Source organism: Thamnophis elegans, chromosome 15 (genome assembly GCF_009769535.1).
Source record: "Thamnophis elegans isolate rThaEle1 chromosome 15, rThaEle1.pri, whole genome shotgun sequence".
NCBI lineage: Eukaryota > Metazoa > Chordata > Lepidosauria > Squamata > Colubridae > Thamnophis > Thamnophis elegans.
Window position 1 is genome coordinate 13,003,553 of NC_045555.1, and position 19,120 is coordinate 13,022,672.

The 19,120-nt window shown below is 41.7% G+C and overlaps 1 protein-coding gene across 1 annotated transcript in view; it reads left to right on the top strand.

Moving 5' to 3' along the window:
- CDH23 (cadherin related 23) overlaps nucleotides 1-19,120 on the top strand; it is a 594,289-nt gene that overhangs the window by 396,754 nt on the left and 178,415 nt on the right. The window contains exons 22-26 of the mRNA XM_032232225.1: nucleotides 4,905-5,012; nucleotides 12,330-12,519; nucleotides 13,009-13,154; nucleotides 15,489-15,708; nucleotides 17,587-17,739. Coding sequence (XP_032088116.1) covers nucleotides 4,905-5,012; nucleotides 12,330-12,519; nucleotides 13,009-13,154; nucleotides 15,489-15,708; nucleotides 17,587-17,739 — 817 coding nt within the window. The remainder of the gene's footprint in view (nucleotides 1-4,904; nucleotides 5,013-12,329; nucleotides 12,520-13,008; nucleotides 13,155-15,488; nucleotides 15,709-17,586; nucleotides 17,740-19,120) is intronic.

The window sequence follows — 19,120 nt, forward strand, 5'->3', positions numbered from 1 at the left end:
TACTGTTATTATTTTCCTCACTGTCCCACCATTTCTAACCCTAACCCTAACTCAAGGCATTTACACAAAGGCTTTCCCTAATTTTAGACCACCAGGAGCATCCTTGGAGGAGAGGAGAGAGAAAACAACAAAAGCATCAATGTGTGAATACAATGCAAGCACCTCCCCTTGTATTAGCTCCTCAAGGTAGTCCAGAGAAGATACACAACGACAGAACATAGAATAATAAGAATTGGAAGGGAGCTTGGAAGTCTTCTAGTCCAAACTGCTGCTCAAGCAGAAGACCCTTTACCATTCTGGGCAAATGGCTGTCAAGTCACCTCTCTTCTCTTGTTTTCCTCCTTCCTTAGGGACCAGATTCAATTGATATTGATAAGAGAAGATGGATTTAACCCTAGATTGTGATTATTAACTATGCATGTATTAGGTAGTTATATAAGTGTGTGTGTGTGTGTGTGTGTGTGTGTGTGTGTGTGAAAAAGTAAAGGTTCCCCTGCACATGGGTGCTAGTGGTTTCCGGGTCTAGTGGGCGGTGCTCATCTCTGTTTCTAAGCCGAAGAGCCAATGCTGCACTAATACGTCTTCGTGGTCATGTGGCCGGCATGACTAAACATGAAAGGCGCACGGAACGCTGTTACTTTCCCACCAAAGTGGTCCCTATTTTTCTAGTTGCATTTTTTATGTGCTTTTGAACTGCTAGTTGGCAGAAGCTGGGACAAGTAACGAGAGCTCACTCCGTTACGCGATGCTAGGGATTCAAACCACCAAACTGTCAACTTCTGATCGACAAGCTCAGCATCTTAGCCACTGAGCCACCGCATATGTATGTATGTATGTATGTATGTATGCATGCATGCATGCATGCATCTATCTACCTAACCTACCTACCTACCTACCAACCAACCAACCAACCAACCAACCAACCAACCAACATCTATCTATCTATCTATCTATCTATCTATCTATCTATCTATCTATCTATCTATCTATCTATCTATCATGTAAGACTGAAATAAATTTTCTCCTTCGGTCCTTTTACTCTCCAGAAAACTAGGGTTTTTTACAAACTGACTCTCTCTCTCGCACACGCACACACACACACACACACAAACACAAACACACTCCTTCTGGGGATTGAGATGCCTTCCCATGACAGTTGTCCAGCCTGTGGTTCTTTCTCCTCTCTTCCAAGGTCATTCCTACATATTGTATGTTGTGACAGCTTGTATATTGTGACATTACCAGTAGAGCAGCCCTCAACTGATGACCACCATTGGGAATAGAATTTCTGCTGTAAGTTGGTGAGGTTATAAAGCAAGTTATCACATGACCAGATCCTATTTTACGACCATTTCTACTTCAGTCATTCAGCAAATGCAGCTTCCCCATCTGACTTTGCTTGTCAGAAACTGGCTGCGAAGATTGCAAATAACAATCTCATGATTGCCAGATACTGCAACTGTTGTAAATGCAAGCCAGTTGCCAAGTGCCCAAGTTGTGATCAGGTCACTTTGGGGTGGTGCTTTGGTCACAACTTTGAGGACATATTCTAAATGGCTTCTTCTGAGGCTATCGTAACTTGGAACCATCATTAAATGGCTGTAAGTCAAGGACTACTGTACATACCAAATAGATTGGACCTTATATTCTAATAATGTGGTGGTGTTTACGTCATTATGATAGAAAGCACAGGATCCTGCAGATATTACTAAATCCTGCAGGCACAGTAAGATAGATTGGGCTGAGAGCAGTAGTGGGATTCAAATAACAATTGGGTTATGGCTGGGTGGGCATGTCTGAGTGGTCATGTGACTGGATGTGCATGGGCCAACTCGACATCACTCACGTTGAAGAGCACCTCGTTTCGCCCAACCTCGCCTCACCATACTTGGCAAGCAGCCAGATGAGCGACTGGGCAGTCAGGCAAGGAGTGGCTGGGGGGGGATGGCTAGGTGTGAGGAGGCACACTATTCAGCCAGTTTGCCTAACTGCACAAAAAGTTAGCTACCAGTTCTACCGAACCTGTGCGAACCGGTTGAATCCCACCACTGGCTGAGAGGAAGAAACAGAGTCATCCAGAGTGAATTATTTGGACCTTTCTGATCAAATGGGAACTAGAATCTGTCTTCTCAGTTCATATCTGACTGTCCCACTACTATCTTTCCAAAGTAAGAATAGCAAGGAAAGGCCCTAACTAGCAACACATTCACTTTTTTTCTTGCTCGTTACTGTCCATAGCTAGGAAGACTATTTAAAAAGGGAGTTTCACTTGTGCATACTCTGAGAGTACAAAAGGCCCCAATCCCTTGGTTTAAATAAGGCTATTTATCATTTGCTACAATATCATGATAGTGATTGAGGGATTAAAGAATTTGTCCGTGTCAGCATGCACATTTTGATGAGCAGTTTAACCTTGAAACATCTGCGCTGGTTGAATTCCTCCAGAGTGCATTGTGTTCTCCCAAATTAAAATAGCATTTATATATATTATGCTTCAGCATTATGACTCCGAGGATAAAGGTTGCTCTTACCCTGCACCACAGTACTTTTTACAATGTTCTCATCTAATAATTCAGATGGGACAAGTGGCATGGGAACAGTAGGCACAAAATGCTTTCCTTCGTAAGTGTTATTCATTTTCCATTTCTACTCACGATGATGAATTACCTGTGTCCAGGCTGCACAATACAATCCAAGCAGTTACTTCCTCTTTATCAAGTTGACTGGCTACAGGTAGTCCTCAACTTATAACCACAATTGAGCCCAAAATTTATCTGACTAAGTGAGACTTTTGTTAAATGAATTTTGCTCCATTTTACAACCAGTCAATGCTATGGTTTTCCCAGTTGCAATCTATGGCAGTGAAAGTTGGACCATAAGGAAGGCTGAGCGCCAAAGAATGGAGGCCTTTGAACTATGGTGCTGGAGAAGACTCCTGCGAGTCCCTTGGACTGCAAGGCGATCCAACTGGTCTGTCCTAGAAGAGACCAACCCTGACTGCTCTTTAAAAGGCCAGATCCTAAAGATGAAACTCAAATACTTTGGCCACCTAATGAGAAGGAAGGACTCACTAGAGAAGAGCCTTAATGCTGGAAACGATTGAGGGCAAAAGAAGAAAGGGACGAAGAGAATGAGGTGGCTGGATGAAGTCACCGAAGCAGTCAGTGTGAGCTTAAATAGACTCCAGAGGATGGCAGAGGACAGGAAGGCCTGGAGGAACGTTGTCAATGGGGTCGCAATGGGTTGGACATGACTTCGCAACTAACATCCTTTACAAAGTTGTTAAATGAATCACTGCAGTTGTCATGTTAATAACACGGTTGTTAAGTGAAGCTGGCTTCTCCATTGACTTTGCTTGTCAGAAGGTCGCAAAAGGGGATCACGTGATCCCAGAACACTGCAGCCGTCATAAATATGACTCAGTTGCCAAACCTGAATTTTGATCACGTGACCATGGGGATGCCACAATGCTTATAGGTGTGAAAAACAGTCACTTTTTTCAATGCTGTTGTAACTTCAAATGGTCCCTAAATTAACTGTTATAAGTCAAGGACTGCCTGTATACTCTTCCTTGGAACCTTTTAACGCTATTACTGGTAATAACATTGATGCTCTTCTTTGTTGAAATCCACTGTTGTACAGTATGAGCGGATGAAACCGTATCAGTTATTATATGCAAATGAACTGACTCTCAAATAAAAGGATTTAGGTTTTTAGTCTAAGAAATATTTAGTTCGCATATTATTATTTGCATAAAAGTTATTTTGGTTGACTGTTGATTTACATTGGCTAAAAAAAGTGTATGAACTCTTCATTAAAACTGGACATTAACTGGTTTATCTGATTGTTAAAATTCCCAAATAATTTTAGAAACAAAGAGCAAAGCAAAATTTTAAAATGGGTTTCCGCTGGCTGAGATGCTAAATTACAAGCAGAAAACCCCAAATTCTAGTCCTTCCTTCAAGATGGAAGCCAGTTGGGTGACTTTGAGTCAATCGTCCTTTCTTAGCCTTAGAAAGGAGACAACAAAAGCCATCTTTAAAATTTTTACCAAAAAGATCCTGAATGGTCCTATCTATGAAGTCTCCAGGAGTCCAGATTAAATGTCTTATTTTGTGCATGAACTTCATCTAAGCTTTGATTTAATCAAAGCATGGAAAGAAAATACACATTTTAAAACTAACATTTCCAAATACGGTAAGAATATCTGTGGATAAAATTCTCAGCATGGATGGAAACTGAACAAGGAGAGATTCAACGTGGAAATAAGGAGAAATTTTCTGACAGTTAGAACAATCAACCAGTGAAACAGCTTGCCTTCAGAAGTTGTTGGAGCTTCACAGTGGTGGGATTCAAATAATTTAACAACTGGTTCTCTGCCCTAATGATTTCTTCCAACAACCAGTTCACCAAACTTCTCAGAAACTTAACAACCGGTGCAAACTGGCTGAATCCCACCACTGGAGCTTTATCACAGGGAATCTTTCAAGAAGAGACTGGACTGCCATCTGTGAAAAATAGTGTAGGGTCTGCTTGAGCAGGGGTTTGGACTAGATGACCTACAAGTTCCTTCCAACTCTTAATCTGAATCTGTAACTGTAGCATATTGCGTGTAATTAAGAGGAAATCCTGGAACCATTGTGAGATCAGAGAAAAATTAGTCAAGTATGTTTGTTTTGTGACTCATGCATTCATTGACAGAAATTCTGACATTGTCAGAAAAGCTAAGTAGTGAATTTTGAAAACCTTGGAGTTAAAGCTTAAGAGGTTAGAGGAGGAGAGTTAATCCTCTTCCTCTATCGACAATGAAAAGTAAGTTTGTAAAGGTGCTATAGTAATGCTGGGAGAATCTGACTGAAATGCCTGGGGGGGAAATGTGAATTTATATCTATGGTTCTTTTCAGGTAAACATCACTTTGCTGGACATCAATGACAATTACCCTGTATGGAAAGATGAGCCGTATTTCATCAACCTAGTGGAAATGACCCCTCCCAACTCCGATGTCACAACAGTAGGTGTCCAAGTATACAACCCACACTCTCCTGCGCTGTGGTTTTTTATTTCTAATATGCCAAAATCACACTTTGAACCCTATTACATCTCTTTAGCTTTGCACTGCCTGTTGGTTAAAATATTTAAAACATATTTATAAAATATTAAAAGGGTGTGGAATGGAGTACATAATTGAAACAGGATTCCGCAAATACTTTAAACTACATGGTCGCAAAAAATGTATACATTTATAAATCCTCTTTGCAAGAAGAAAGCTATTTGGAGGAAGGGGATTTACAAAAGAAAATGAGCTAATGGGGAAACGGTAATTAGCACATGTCCCAGAATTGCACACCAGCTTTATCACTGAAGACATGTTTGAAATGATGTCATATATAGAGCCAATACAGAGTCTATAGTGGTCTTTATTCTGGCTTCAAGACTGCCTTAGAATCTCTTTGATATATTCATGAATTCATTCCTGATTCCAATATTTGTCCCTTCATATTGTTAAGGGTACCACTCGGGGGTGGGTTGTTGCCAGTGTTACTGCCAGTTTGCAACCTGCATGCAATGTGCGTGCATGCTTTGTGCGCGTGTGCGCTGTTCAATGTAAACTGTTTTGTGCGCATGCACAGAACAATTTACAGTGAACTGTGCACAAGCAGTCACTAAAATCCAAAATGGTGACAGCCAAGTGGCAGCGAGGGAACTGGTTCGGAGGCGTGGCAGGCCTGGATTGCTGCCGGTTCTGCGGTCCAGGCCAGAATTTCACTACCAGTTCAGCCGAACCAGCAGCAACCCACCTCTGGTACCACTTCCACCATGAATATGATCAAACTAATTCCATTGCATGTATGACAAATGATTGTTGTTTTTTCTGCTGCTGCTTTTGTGGGGCACTATGTTAAGACCTACACATCCATTCAAAAAATCCCAGGTGCCTTCTGCATCTTGTGTTGTGACCGGCCAGTGGCCAGCAGAGCTGGCTGCAGATTCAGACATTGAGGAGTTTGGGGAAGAAAATGGGCCAGTCCTGAAGTTTGGGGAAGGCTCAGATGAGGGCTCTGCATCAGAGGCAGAGAGGGGACCAAGGCCATCTGGTAGTTATTTGCTGTCTATGGAGCCTCCAGAATCTGACATCAGTGAGGCAGAAGAACAGCAGGTGCCTGTTCCCAGTGTGTGCATGCTCAGAGCTGCCAGAAGGCAAGAACAATTAAGAAAACAGGGTCGATTTGGGAGTAAGGCTTGGAGATGATTGGCCCCTCCCATAAGACATAAAAGAGGAGCGAACAGGACGTGAGCTTTTGCAGGAAGCAATTAGTTCATCTGGTCGGTTCAAGCTTTGAAAAGTTATGTTTGACTCTGTGCTAACTTTAGCCTTGCTCCGCATTTGGCAATTAGGTCCCTGGCAGCGTTTCAAGGGAGATAAAGATGGGTGCTTATCAGCATTATCCTGAAAGACTGGCAACTCGAGCAGACATCTGTCGGAACCTTCACAGACTCTTTGTGAAGCCTTGTGGACTGTTAATGACCATAATTTACACCTGTATAAATAAAATAGGGTTTTTGGGACTAAGTGATTTATGCTTTCTCAGGAAGCCTAGGCCAGAACAGCTTGTTTGCTACTTGGACATGGATGTCTCATGATGGGAAGGGGGCAATGGAGTGACTACAGGTTGCAAAAAAGCTTTCAGGAGCCATAAAGTATGGGGTAGGGAAGGGAAGGGAAAATGCATTGTAGCTCTCTATACTTGGGAGTGGGACAAGAGAATGGAGGGAGTTGCCTTTTTTTAATGAGGTCCACATCGGCATACTGTTCTGACCGAGGCTTCCCAAGAGCATGAAGCAAACTCCTTGTCCCGACAAAAAAAACGTTTATTAATTGACTGTGAATTCTGCTCATTTACATCCAGTAAAGTCTTTCAAGGTAGGATTTACAGTCACAGACCTTATCTGGCTCGGAGAGCTGACAGGCCGATTTCTGCAAAACTTGGCAAGGAGTCTCAGAGAGTCATAAACCAATTAAGCGAACTAATTGGCTCCTGCAAACTCCACTCCCTCTTTTATTTCCTCTGGGAGGGGCCATTTACCATCCACCTGTGGCCTTACTCCCAAGTCGACCCCTGTCCTTTAGCTGTTCCCTCCATGCTCCAGCTATTCGTCTGTCTCACTGGTGTCTGACTCTGAAGGCAGCTGATGTGGCATACGGCTCTGGCCCCCTCTCTGCCTCTGACACAGAGCCGTCATCAGAGCCTTCCCCAGAGTCCAGGACTGGCTTATGTTCCTCCCCAACCTCCTCACTTTCCAAATCTGCTGCCAGCTCCGCTTGTCGCTGGTGGGCTATAACACATACAATTAGAACAGGGGTGCCCAACTCACATCGTCACATTGTCATCACGTGATGTATCATGGCTTTTTCCCCCTTTGCTAAAATGGCATGGCCAGCATGTGATACATCCGGCCCACGGGCTGGGAGTTTGACACCCCTGATTTAGAACTTTCCATTACAAGAGGAGGCAGGGGGAGAGAACTGGACATTCTCTGATTTTGCTTATCATCTTTCTTTAAATTGCTACCTTCCAACAGGCCAAAAAGGTTGGCCTTTGTCTATTCTTTGTGTGCTCTAGGGACTGTCCCTCCCCCTCCCCCAAGCCACCTGCAGGCTATAAATTGCCAAGCTTGGTTTATTGTTTCTGAATATGATGTAGTAGTGGCAGCTGGTTTGTTCAGTGTTTCCTTCTGCTGGTTTGTGCAGTTTAATAGCAGCATGTCTGAGCATTCGTGTAGGAGGAGTCCTGCTGGGTATCAGCAGTCTTAAGTAAATTTTCTGGGAAATAAATCCGATTGCAGTGAAAGTAATCCAGATGGTTAAAATCTCACTCTAGAGCTGCAATTGTAGGTTAGGAATGCCTTTGTGCCTTTTTATTTTATTCAGTCAAACTTTCAGTGGGGAACACCAAAGGTTAAAAGGAACTTCTCCCATGTAAAAGCCCCATGGTCATTTGCTTATTAATTTTAGGAGGTAGGCTTTTGGACGTTATTGGACGTTAAACTATCACATAATATATGTGTGTTACAGAAAACAAATGTTTCTACTAAAACCAACAAGTTGTATCCTTATTACTTATTCCCCTTCATTTCTAATTTACAATATTATGTGGTGTAATTCTGGTTTGTGTCAGATCTGGAACTACAACAGGCTTGTAATTGCCTACCTAAACAAAACAAATTTGTTTTGGAAGATGGACTTTGCATAGTTCTTTTTTTTCAACGGGTTTCATCACTTGGAAACCTGCCATGAGGAGCACTAAAGTTCATTCAATTGTCCCAGTGTCCAATGACACTGAACCTTGCAGCCAATAGCGGATAAGGCATATAAAAAGTCGCACTCCTTGCAATGTTTTTTTTATCAGGAGCTGTAGTGGCACAGTGGTTAGAATGCAGTATTGCAGGCTAATTCTGCCCACTGGCAGGAGTTTGATCCTGACCGGCTCAAGGTTGAACCAGCCTTCCATACTTCTGAGGTGGGTAAAATGAGGACCCAAATTGTTGGGGGTCAAAAGGCTGACTCTGTAAACGGCTTAGAGAGAGCTATAAAGCACTACAAAGTGGTATATAAGTCTAAGTGCTAAATACTATTATTATAAGGCTAGAATTTCTTCCTCCAGTTCCCGCACTACAAATTCTATGGCGATTTATTAAAAATAAATCACAGACATGCATAGTCCTTGAACTGCATCCACAGCTTCCGACTTTGCAAGCATGCCTGGCCTTTCTCTTTGTGTGTGCAAGTCCATGTGTTGGGGTTCTGTGGGGGTGGTTTTTTTTTAAGTTTAAAAAAAATGAGTGATTTCAACTTTTTCAACCTAGTTTGCGACCTCCTTCAAGGACCTCTATGAAAGGCATTGATTTAAAGCCCTTCAAATCCCACTGGCAAAATAAAAAAGAGGGAGAAGGGAGAATTATTCTCCATCACGCTAGGAGAAAAATGACGGGCGTGAAACAGAAAATAAATGAGGGGAAAGTGAAGAGAATCCACAAAATCATCAAACAAGAAGACCCTGCTTTTTTAAAAAAAAAAATCACATAATGAAACATTAATCTTCTGAGGAGGTGTGGAAATAGCAAAGGTCTCCAGTCCAAGTTCACTCTTTGTAAATTAACTCTCAGTTACCTCAGGTGGCCTTTGAGATTTTCTTCCTTCCACGTCTAGGAATAATTGTTGCTTTTTGGATACACCATCAGCCTTCATTCTACTTGTAGATTCTTCTTGCCAAAATCTTTTTTTTATTATTCTCTCACACACCATTGTGAGTATACGTTCATATAAGTGTTATTCTTCTTTACATTTGTCATTCTTCTACATTTGTGATTCCATTTAATAGGTTATAATATACAGTTTGGGTTGCTTTATTTACCATCCCTTCCACCTGTTGTAACACCACCTTGTTTTCCCTTTCTTTTCTTCCTCCCTTCCTCCTCTCCTTCCCTCCTCTCCTTCCCCTTCCTTCTTCCCTTACCTCTCCTCTACCCCTATTCTTCCTCTTCCCCTTCCTACCCTCTCTCCTTCTCTTTCTCTCCCTTCCACCCTCCTCTCCTTACTCTTTCTTTCTTCCCTCCTCTTCCTCTCATTCTACTTGTAGATTCTTGAACTTCTGCTTCATTTCAGTTGCAACTTGAAGCATACACTCAGCACGTACATTAGTGCAGTGATGGCTAACCTTTTCCGGACCGAGTGCCCAAAGCGTGCGCATGCAAATGCATGTGTGCCCCAAATGCAATGCACATGTGCTCCCCCATGCATGTGTCTGTCCCTGTGAATGTGTGCATTCCCCCCATGCCCCGCCCCCCTGTGCATGCGCACATGGCCCCCTGCATGACCCCCCACGCATGTGCAAGCACCCCATTCCCGTGTACACATGTGTGGCCCCCCTGCATGTGCCCCATCCCCCACGCATGTGCAGCAGAGATTCAAAGACCATCTGGCTGGTGGGAGGCATGTAGGCATGCGCAGAGGAGCTGAACTGGGGCAACGACTCAGGTGCCATCAGAGAGGGCACTGCGTGCCACCTCTGGCACATGTGCCATAGGTTCGCCATCATGGCATTAGTGTATGATTTCATGTCCTTAAAATAATCCGTTAGAAGCCCAGATCACATTTAAAGTTCCAGCGATATTTTTTTAAGACTAGAGTGATTTCTTCTCCATTTATTCATAGCGTTTGCTGTTCCTTTGCATTTCTTTGTGTTCTTTGGCTTTATTAAGTATAGCAATAGCAAAAGCCCTTAGATTTATATACCGCTTCATGGTGCTTTACAGCCGTCTCTAAGCGGTTTACAGAGTCAGCACATTGCCCCCAACAATCTCATTTTACCGACCTCAGAAAGATGGAAGACTGAGTCAACCTTGAGCCCGATAGTCATTTGTGTAGTTTATTAGCAATATGCTGACTCGCCCCACTGTCCAACAACCAAGTGTTCCTGGTGTTTTCAGACGCTGTTGCTGCCAAGAAATATGACGCTGGAGAACTGCTCCTCGTGTGTTGAGTAACCCAACGCTCTTGTCTTGCTGCTCCTCTGTTTCTCCACTCAGGGCATCGTCTCTGGAAATGCTCTGTTCAATCATATGTGTAGCATCTCTTCACTGTGTAATCTGTCTCAGTTGCTCTGCTGGCATCCTGGGGTGTTGCAGATGTCGGCCTTGTACTGAGATCCGTTATTTGGGACTTACATCTCCCATTGTGAATTGTAATTCACAGGACCAATTGTCCAGGATGCTACCATAGTTAAAAATAAACATCAATACAAAAAAATGCACTCGTTTATTTCGAAGAGAGGCTTAATTTTCATTCTTGAGAAGTCTACCATCCCTTGCAAGAGGCAGCTGTAGTTCAGAGCTTTAAGGGAAGCTGCTACACTCCCCAATTTTAACTATGCCTGAAGATCTGTGCAAATATAATATCAGATCTATCATGCATGTATAAATTTCAACAGTGGACCTGCTGTGAATGCATTACACTAGAAAACAGTTGCTAAATGCAGTTCAGGAAATCTTTGCTTGATGAGTAAGCATGTTTAGTTCTCACTGCTAGTGCAAATTGATGAATATTTAAATCCACTGCAATGTATAACTGAAGGATGCATTTTAGTATCCTGAGTAGCAGTTTCTTGTCAGATCAGCTGGTATTAAAATGCTATGGTTTTTATTCATGGTAGACTTTTCTCTTCTCCTGATTTTTTAGCATTGTTGCCTTTAAAATCATAAAAGAAATGTTCTAATATTTCCTGATAATGTGAGAGTGGCTTGTGGATAAGACATTCATTGTGCGTTTGCCTCACTCCAATCACTGAATATTAGGAAAGGTTTAGATGCCCTCATCTTTCATTTATAATTCTTCCACGTTTCTTCAACACTTCTTGCATCCTTTTCTCACTACTAAAAACCCATTAAGGAGGAATAGCTGTCAAATGCGTTCGGACTGGCAATGGTTTAGTTCTTCATCTAGTACACCCAAGGGGCTTGAGCTCTTTAAAATTGTGCTTTGCAAATTTCAGAAGGAATGTGAATAAGGTGGGACAAAACTTAGTTTTTCTTCTATAATTAGAGTTTCCTGATCTAGACTGTGCAATTTGGATGGCAACTAGATGGAGTCAAACAGCTAGAGTATCCATCTCTGTGGCCATCCAATGATAGATTTGAATTTTACAGCAGTTTATATATTATACTACCCGATAACCCGGTGTTGCCTTGATATTTATTTATAGGGTGGAAATGTCCGGATCAAACATAATTTCTAATGTTGAATTTTCCCCCTTACTAGAGGGAGCCCCTTGTGGACTACTGTGAAGCCGTTATCATGGCAACTCCACTGCGCTGCACAGTAGAAGTCATTTTATGGCAGTACAGTAGAAGCCATTTTAAGGCACAACAGGCTGTATCTTAACACAACACACACCCTGAGGGGTTTTAGGGGTGTCTTAACCCCACAATATTTGTTTCCAGAGAGTAAGTTATCTGTGTATCAGGTTTGGTTGAAATTGCTTGAGGCATTCCAGAGTTATGCTGGAACATACACACACACAGCCATTTTTTATATATAGAAGATTACAGAGTATCTATATTATATTACTGATGCTACAGTATTATGATTGCTGTTGCAATAGAAAAGATGCATGGACTTATTTTTTTCAACTAAATTGCAAGTGATGCTTGTATCCTAAGCATTTCAATGTCATGCTTCTTCTTAGAGCCAGCATAAATGCTCAAAGGAATGAAAAAGGTTGTTTAAAATGTCTTCATAGGCCTATAAAACACACCTTTCTGATTTCTGTAGGTGGTAGCTTTTGATCCAGACCTCGCAGAAAATGGTTCCCTTGTCTACAGCATCAGACCACCAAATAAGTTTTACAGTCTTAACAGTACCACGGGAAAGATTCGGACAACAGGGGTTGTGTTGGACAGAGAAAATCCAAATCCCCAAGAAGCTGAGCTCATGAGGAAGATTGTGGTCTCCGTCACTGACCGTATGTTTGTTTAGGTTATATTAGCTGCTTCCTTATATTTTTTGGCTAGGATTTACTTCCATATTGGTTTCTATCAAGGGTCCCCAAACTTTGCAACTTTAAGACTTGTGGACTTCAACTCCCAGAATTCTCCAGCCAGCATAGCTGGATAGCAGAGTTGAAATCCACAAATCTTAAAGTTGCTAATTTGAAGACCTCTGGTTTATATGATATATTGTTGATAAAACTTTGATTTTTCTCTCAGATATTACAGGGTTTTGAAATGGCTATTTCTTTAAAAGTGCTACTTTCTAAATTCTGCTAGTGTAATTGATGGTTGTTTTTTTTTTTTTTTTTTTTTTTAAATTTCCCAAGACAACCTAATCCTTGAAGATTTCCATCTCATTTTAAGATGGTTCACTATGACGATGTCCTAGAAAGTCTCTTTGACAGGTTTTAATGGAAAAGATGCTGGAGGAATTGATCTTGTGACTTTTCTGACCCCTGCAGGTGGGAGGCCACCATTACGGGCCACAAGTAGTGCCACAGTGTTTGTAAACTTACTGGATCTTAATGACAACGATCCCACCTTCCAGAACTTGCCTTTTATCACTGAGATTCCTGAGGGTCTTCCAGCAGGGTCATCTGTCTTCCAGGTGAGCCTTATTTTTCATCTTTAGTATATGCTAACTTTTAGTTACAACATCTATTTCCAAGAACATAGTTTGAACTATGTTAAAATTGGTGGGAATGACTCATGGCATTTTCTTCTCAGCAGTTTGATTACAGTAGTCCTCAACTTACAGCCACAATCAGGATGAGAATTTCCACTGTTAAACAAGGTGGTTGTTAAGTGAGTCATGTCCAATTTTACAACCTTTTTGCCATAATCATTAAGCAAATTGCCATGGTCCTTAAGTGAATCCTGCTGCCCCCCACTGATTTTGCTTGCTGGGAAAGTCGCAAATGGCAATCACGTGATCTTAGGAACTACAATGTAAAAAAGATGAGGAGACTCTTAGAAAGAGTGCAGAGAAGAGCAACAAAGATGATTAGAGGACTGGAGGCTAAAACATGAAGAACGGTTGCAAGAACTGGGTAGGTCTAATTTAATGAAAAGAAGGATTAGGAGAGACATGATAGCAGTGTTCCAGTATCTCAGGGGTTGCAACAAAGAAGAGGGAGTCAAACTATTTTCCAAGGCACCTGAGGGTAGAACAAGAAGGAATGGGTGGAAACTAATCAAGGAGAGAAGCAACCTAGAACTAAGGAGAAATTTCTTGACAGTTAGAACAATGAATCAATGAAACAATTTACCTCCAGAAGTTGTGAATGCTCCAACACTGGAAGTTTTTAAGAAGATGTTGGACATCCATTTGTCTAAAGTGGTGTAGGGTTTCCTGCCTAAGCAGGGGGTTGTACTAGAAGACCTCCAAGGTCCCTCCCAACTATTCTATTCTATTCTACAACTGTCATATATCCATGCTGGTTGTTGAGAGCTTGAATTTTTATCACATGACTGCCTGACTGCTACAATCACAAGTCACTTTTTTCAGTGTAACTTCAAATGGTCATTAAACAAATAGTTGTAAGTCAAGGATTACCTGTACAGTACAGTTTTCTACAAAAGGCGTCCCTTCCCTTTCAAACTTAAGTGATCAAATGCTGTTTCTTTTGATATCATCTTCCCATTTTTTATGGTGAGACATAATGATGAAACAGAAGTTGGACAGCCCAGCGTTTCTCAACCTCAACAATTTTAAGATGTGTGGACTGCAACTCCCAGAATTCCCTGTCAGCATGCTGGGAGTTTACATTTGCACACCTTAAAGTTGCCAAGGTTGAGAAATCCTCGGAGAGCAGGCTGAGCCCTTGTTCATCCACATTGCACCAAAAGGTCCCGGCTCTAGAGGGAGTATAGATTAAGAAAATCTGTCTCAATTTTATTCAAGAAAATCTGATTAAATGTCAGGAGCCAGCACTGGCAGCATTTCATGTTTGTTTTGTCATGTCCTCGCTTTGGATAATATCTCCTTTCCTATCATAGTTGAATTACAAATCTTAATTTTGCCTTTTATTATCATCTAACTTTCTACTCAAATTTATTTCCTATATTTTAAAATAAGCAAGAGATTTAAATGTCAGTAGTAATCTCTAAAGGCCACTCAGGAGGCACCCCAACCTGCTATTTGAACACTATTGTATTAAGATTTGTAATGCAAAATTCGACTATGATAGCAGTGAATGGGAAAAAGATAAAAATAATTTAATAGTATCACTATTATGCTTAATGGAAGCAAATACACTGTGAATTAGCCTGACAAATTATTAAAATTAGCAGTGAATTTTATATCTAGTGATAAATAAGGTTCACTCTTGTTTGCCAAGATTACATTAAACATACAGTGATACCTTAGTACTCAACTGCTTCAAAACTCATCAAATTTGGCACTAGACTCATTTTGATGTGAAAATGTTGACCCAGTACTCGTCATTTGTTTGGTTCTTGATGTGCTGTGATAGGAAGAGGAGGATGACCACTGAAAATGGATTGGAAGTCAGTCATGCTGGAAAGGTTGCCGCAAAAGGAAGTGGGGGATGGTCTCAGAGGGCGAACAGGGAGTTGGCCATGCTGGAAAGGTCACTAACATAGTAAAAGGGACAAGCAGAAAGTTCTCCCCAGCCTAACCAAAGGGTCACATGGTAAGTCACCTGGTTTGATTGGTACTTGTCACTTTTAGTACCAGTCACATCTCCTGGAACCAATGAGTTCCAAGGTAGCACTGTATTTGAAAGAGTTGGCTTCCATGAATGCTCCACAAAAGAATATTCAACACTGGTGTAGTGACTCCCTAAAGGAAAATATTGATAACTGCTACCTGTGTCTCAGGAAAATAAATTGCTAACTCTGCCGAGAATTTTTTTTAAAAAAACCTGCTTTTCTCTCTCATCAGGATGAGTTCCTCAAAGTCTTGTGCTTTCTGTCCTAGGTGGTGGCCATAGACCTGGACAAGGACTTGAATGGCCAAGTGACATATCGCATGCAGGTGGGCATGCCCAGGATGGACTTTGTCATCAACAGCAAGACCGGTCTTATCAACTCCACCACTATTCTAGACAGGGAAAGAATTGCTGAATACTACTTGAGGGTAGTAGCAAGCGATGCAGGGGAACCATCCAAAAGTTCTACCAGCACCCTCACAGTCAGAGGTGATTGATGGACTGAAAGCCTTTGAAGGCTGGCTCAATATCACAACTATATCATATTTTAAATATGCATGTGTGAGTGGGGATGGTGGTTCCCCAAAGCTTGCACAGGGATTTCTTGTTCTAAATCATGTTCTGTGCATTAGTTGGGTCAGTAGAGCATCATCTGGTGCCGAGGTGGCGCAGTGGTTAGGGTGCAGTACTGCAGGCCACTTTAGCTGACTGTGATCTGCAGTTCAGCGGTTCAAATCTCACCGGCTCAAGGTCGACTCAGCCTTCCATCCTTCCGAGGTGGGTGAGATGAGGACCCAGACTGTGGGGGCAAGTTGCTGACTCAATTTGCTAAAAAAAATTGTAAACCGCTTAGAGAGGGCTGAAAGCCCTATGAAGCGGTATATAAGTCTAATAAATAAATAAATACATAAATCTGTGGGTTGGTGTCTACTAAGTTGGCTCAAATAAGGCCAGAGTTGAAGAAACGAAATTTTCCATGTATTCTGAGTTACCTGAATATGAATAACAAAATCATACAATTCAGTGTTTCACAAACGTGGGAACTTTAAGATATGTGGACTTCATGGTGGTTGGGGAATCCTGGTTGGGGAGCTGAAGTCCACATATCTTAAAATTGCTTAGGTTGAGAAACGCCAATATAAATTTTGGCAGGAACCATTCCAGAAAGGAAGGCATTCTTTGTATTTACGCATTAAATTTCTACCTTGCCTTTATTTTTTGCAACTCAAGGGGGTATTCATAATGTTTCCTCCTTCTATTTTCCCCAGGATAATCACCTTAAATTATGGGTTGGCTGAGAGAGAGTAACTGCCCCAAACTTACCCAGCCAACTTCTATGCTTAAGGATGGACTTAGTCTCCTATTTTCTAGTCCAGCATCAAAACCATTACACCAAACTGTCTCCAATATCTGGAATTATATATATATATATATGGTTTTTTTTATTTGTGCTGATAAATAAATAAAGGGAGACTAGTATAGATCTATTTCAAGCTATTTAGCTCTCATCAGCTAGCCACACCCTCCCTTTATTTATTTATCAGCACAAATAAATAAAAGAAAACCACAAATATAACAAAGGCAACAGTAAAAATATTAGGTTTCTGTCATGATGGACTCTTGTGACGAGCCGATTGACAGATGATGGAAGCAGTTAGCTTCCTCCCATAATTGGGGCTTACCAGGGGTTATGACACTAAATATATATATATATATATATATATATATATATATATATATATATATATGTGTGTGTGTGTGTGTGTGTGTGTGTGTGTGTGTGTGTGTCTGTGTGTCTGTGTGTGTGTCTGTGTGTCTGTGTGTGTGTGTGTGTGTGTGTGTGTGTCATAATCTTATACATTATATTATTTTCCACCCAAGTTAATATTACGAATATAAACATAAATATGTTTATTATGTTTTCCTGTGTTATCACTATACTGTATTTTCCAGCTTACTTCTCCTTTCTCTCCAGCTCAAATTTTCACACTCCAGAAATTCTAGTGCAGCCAAACAGTTTAATGGCCTAAAAGGTTGCAATCTATGTCAGTCCGTTCCCTCTCTTTCCACTTTCAACTCTAGCTGAGCGTTTTTCAAAACCTAGCAACTTTAAGATGTGTGCTACCTGGGGAATTTTGGGAGTTATAATAAGCCTACATATCTGTTCTTCCTTTAATTTAGCTTATTTTTATACATTATTGTAGCCAATTTCCTGGTTTTTTACTGTGAATAAATAATAAAGACATACCTACCTAATAATGTAACTGGCAATAATTACTGTATGGTTGGTTGTAGGTTCTTGAAGAAAGTTCAGAGAATGCTTCTATTGTGCCCCAGAATGAAGTTTGATCAAATTCTCTCTTATAGTTTTAGATGTGAATGATGAAAACCCTACCTTCTTCCCAGCTGTCTACAATGTGTCACTTCTGGAAAATGTACCACGTGATTTCAAAGTGGTTCGTCTGAATTGTACTGACACCGATATGGGCCTTAATGCTGAACTTAGTTATTTCATCACAGGTAGGAGCTTCCACAATTTCAGGGTGAGGAGCCACCTGGTTCATAAGTGGCACAAGAACAGAAGCCACTTAGTTCTGTCCTTATTGCTATTTTTCTTTCAGATTTATATCTGGCCATATCCCAAAGGTTGGGGTGTGATGTTGACAAGTTTTTCAGCCTGTTTAAAAAATGTTTATTTGGTTTACAATACAAAGATCCAAAGCGGAAAAAAGAAGGTGACCTGGAAAACACTCATACAGTTAAAGAGAGACATGTATGAAATTATACAGTCCCCTCTTAACAGGTCATGCAAATTGACTTGATTGTAGGGACACTTTTTTCCCTCCGGGTATTTTATTTATTTATTCTTTTGTTTGGTTTATCAAACATGTACAAGATGACAGGTATAAGTAAATACGTGGACATGAACAAAGGAAATGAGTCAGGGGTGGGTTTCTCGCCCCATTCCAACCGGTTCGGTTGGAACAGGGCCGGCGGCGTCCTCGTGCACGCGCGTGGTGCACGCATGCGTACTAGCGTCTGCGCGACGCTCCAGCTGCTCCTGGAGGATCGCGCAGGCGCTGTATGCGTCCTGCGCATGCGTGGAAGCGCAGAACTCGTCAAAACTGGGTAAGGACCGCGGGCGGGCGGGCGCGCCCTTCGCCGTTCCCGGAAGTTACTTACTTCTGGGTTCGCCGACCAACCGGTTCGCAGGGACTGCCGCGAACCGGTTGAAACCCACCCCTGAAATGAGTACAAATAATTGGGGACAGTAGGACAGGGATGGTAGGCACACTGGTGCGCTTATGCACGCCCCCTTTACGGACCTCTTAGGAGTGGGGTGAGGTCCACGGTAGACAGTTTGAGGTTGAAGCTGTTGGGGTTTGAGGATGTAACAACGGAGTCAGGTATACTAGGCATTCTGGGTGTTGACCACTCTGTTGCTGAAGTGGTATTTTCTGCGATCGAGTTTGGAGCGGTTTGCCTTGAGTTTGTGTCTATTCTTTGCTCACGTATTATTGAGGTTGAAGCTGACGAAGTCGTTGATAGGTAGGACGTTGTAGCAGACAATTTTGTGTACTATGCTTAGGTCGGACCATAAGCAGCATAGTTCCAGGTTTTCCAAGCCCAAAATTTCGAGCCTGGTGACATAAGGGGTTCTGTTGTGAGCAGAGGAGTGGATATGTGCCAATTTCTTTCCAAGAGAACCATCCACTGATTCTTTTCTTGCAAAGTGGAGCTTCTGCCAATCCATCTCCTCGCTTGTAACTTGACAGGGGAGACAAAAATCTTCTGCGGACAATAGTCTGTTTTCTTACCCACCAGAACTGTGAGAGCATCAGTGCAAAGCAGTAGGGGAAGTAAATCTCTCTCAGCAAGGGGAGGCTTTCATCCTGCCATT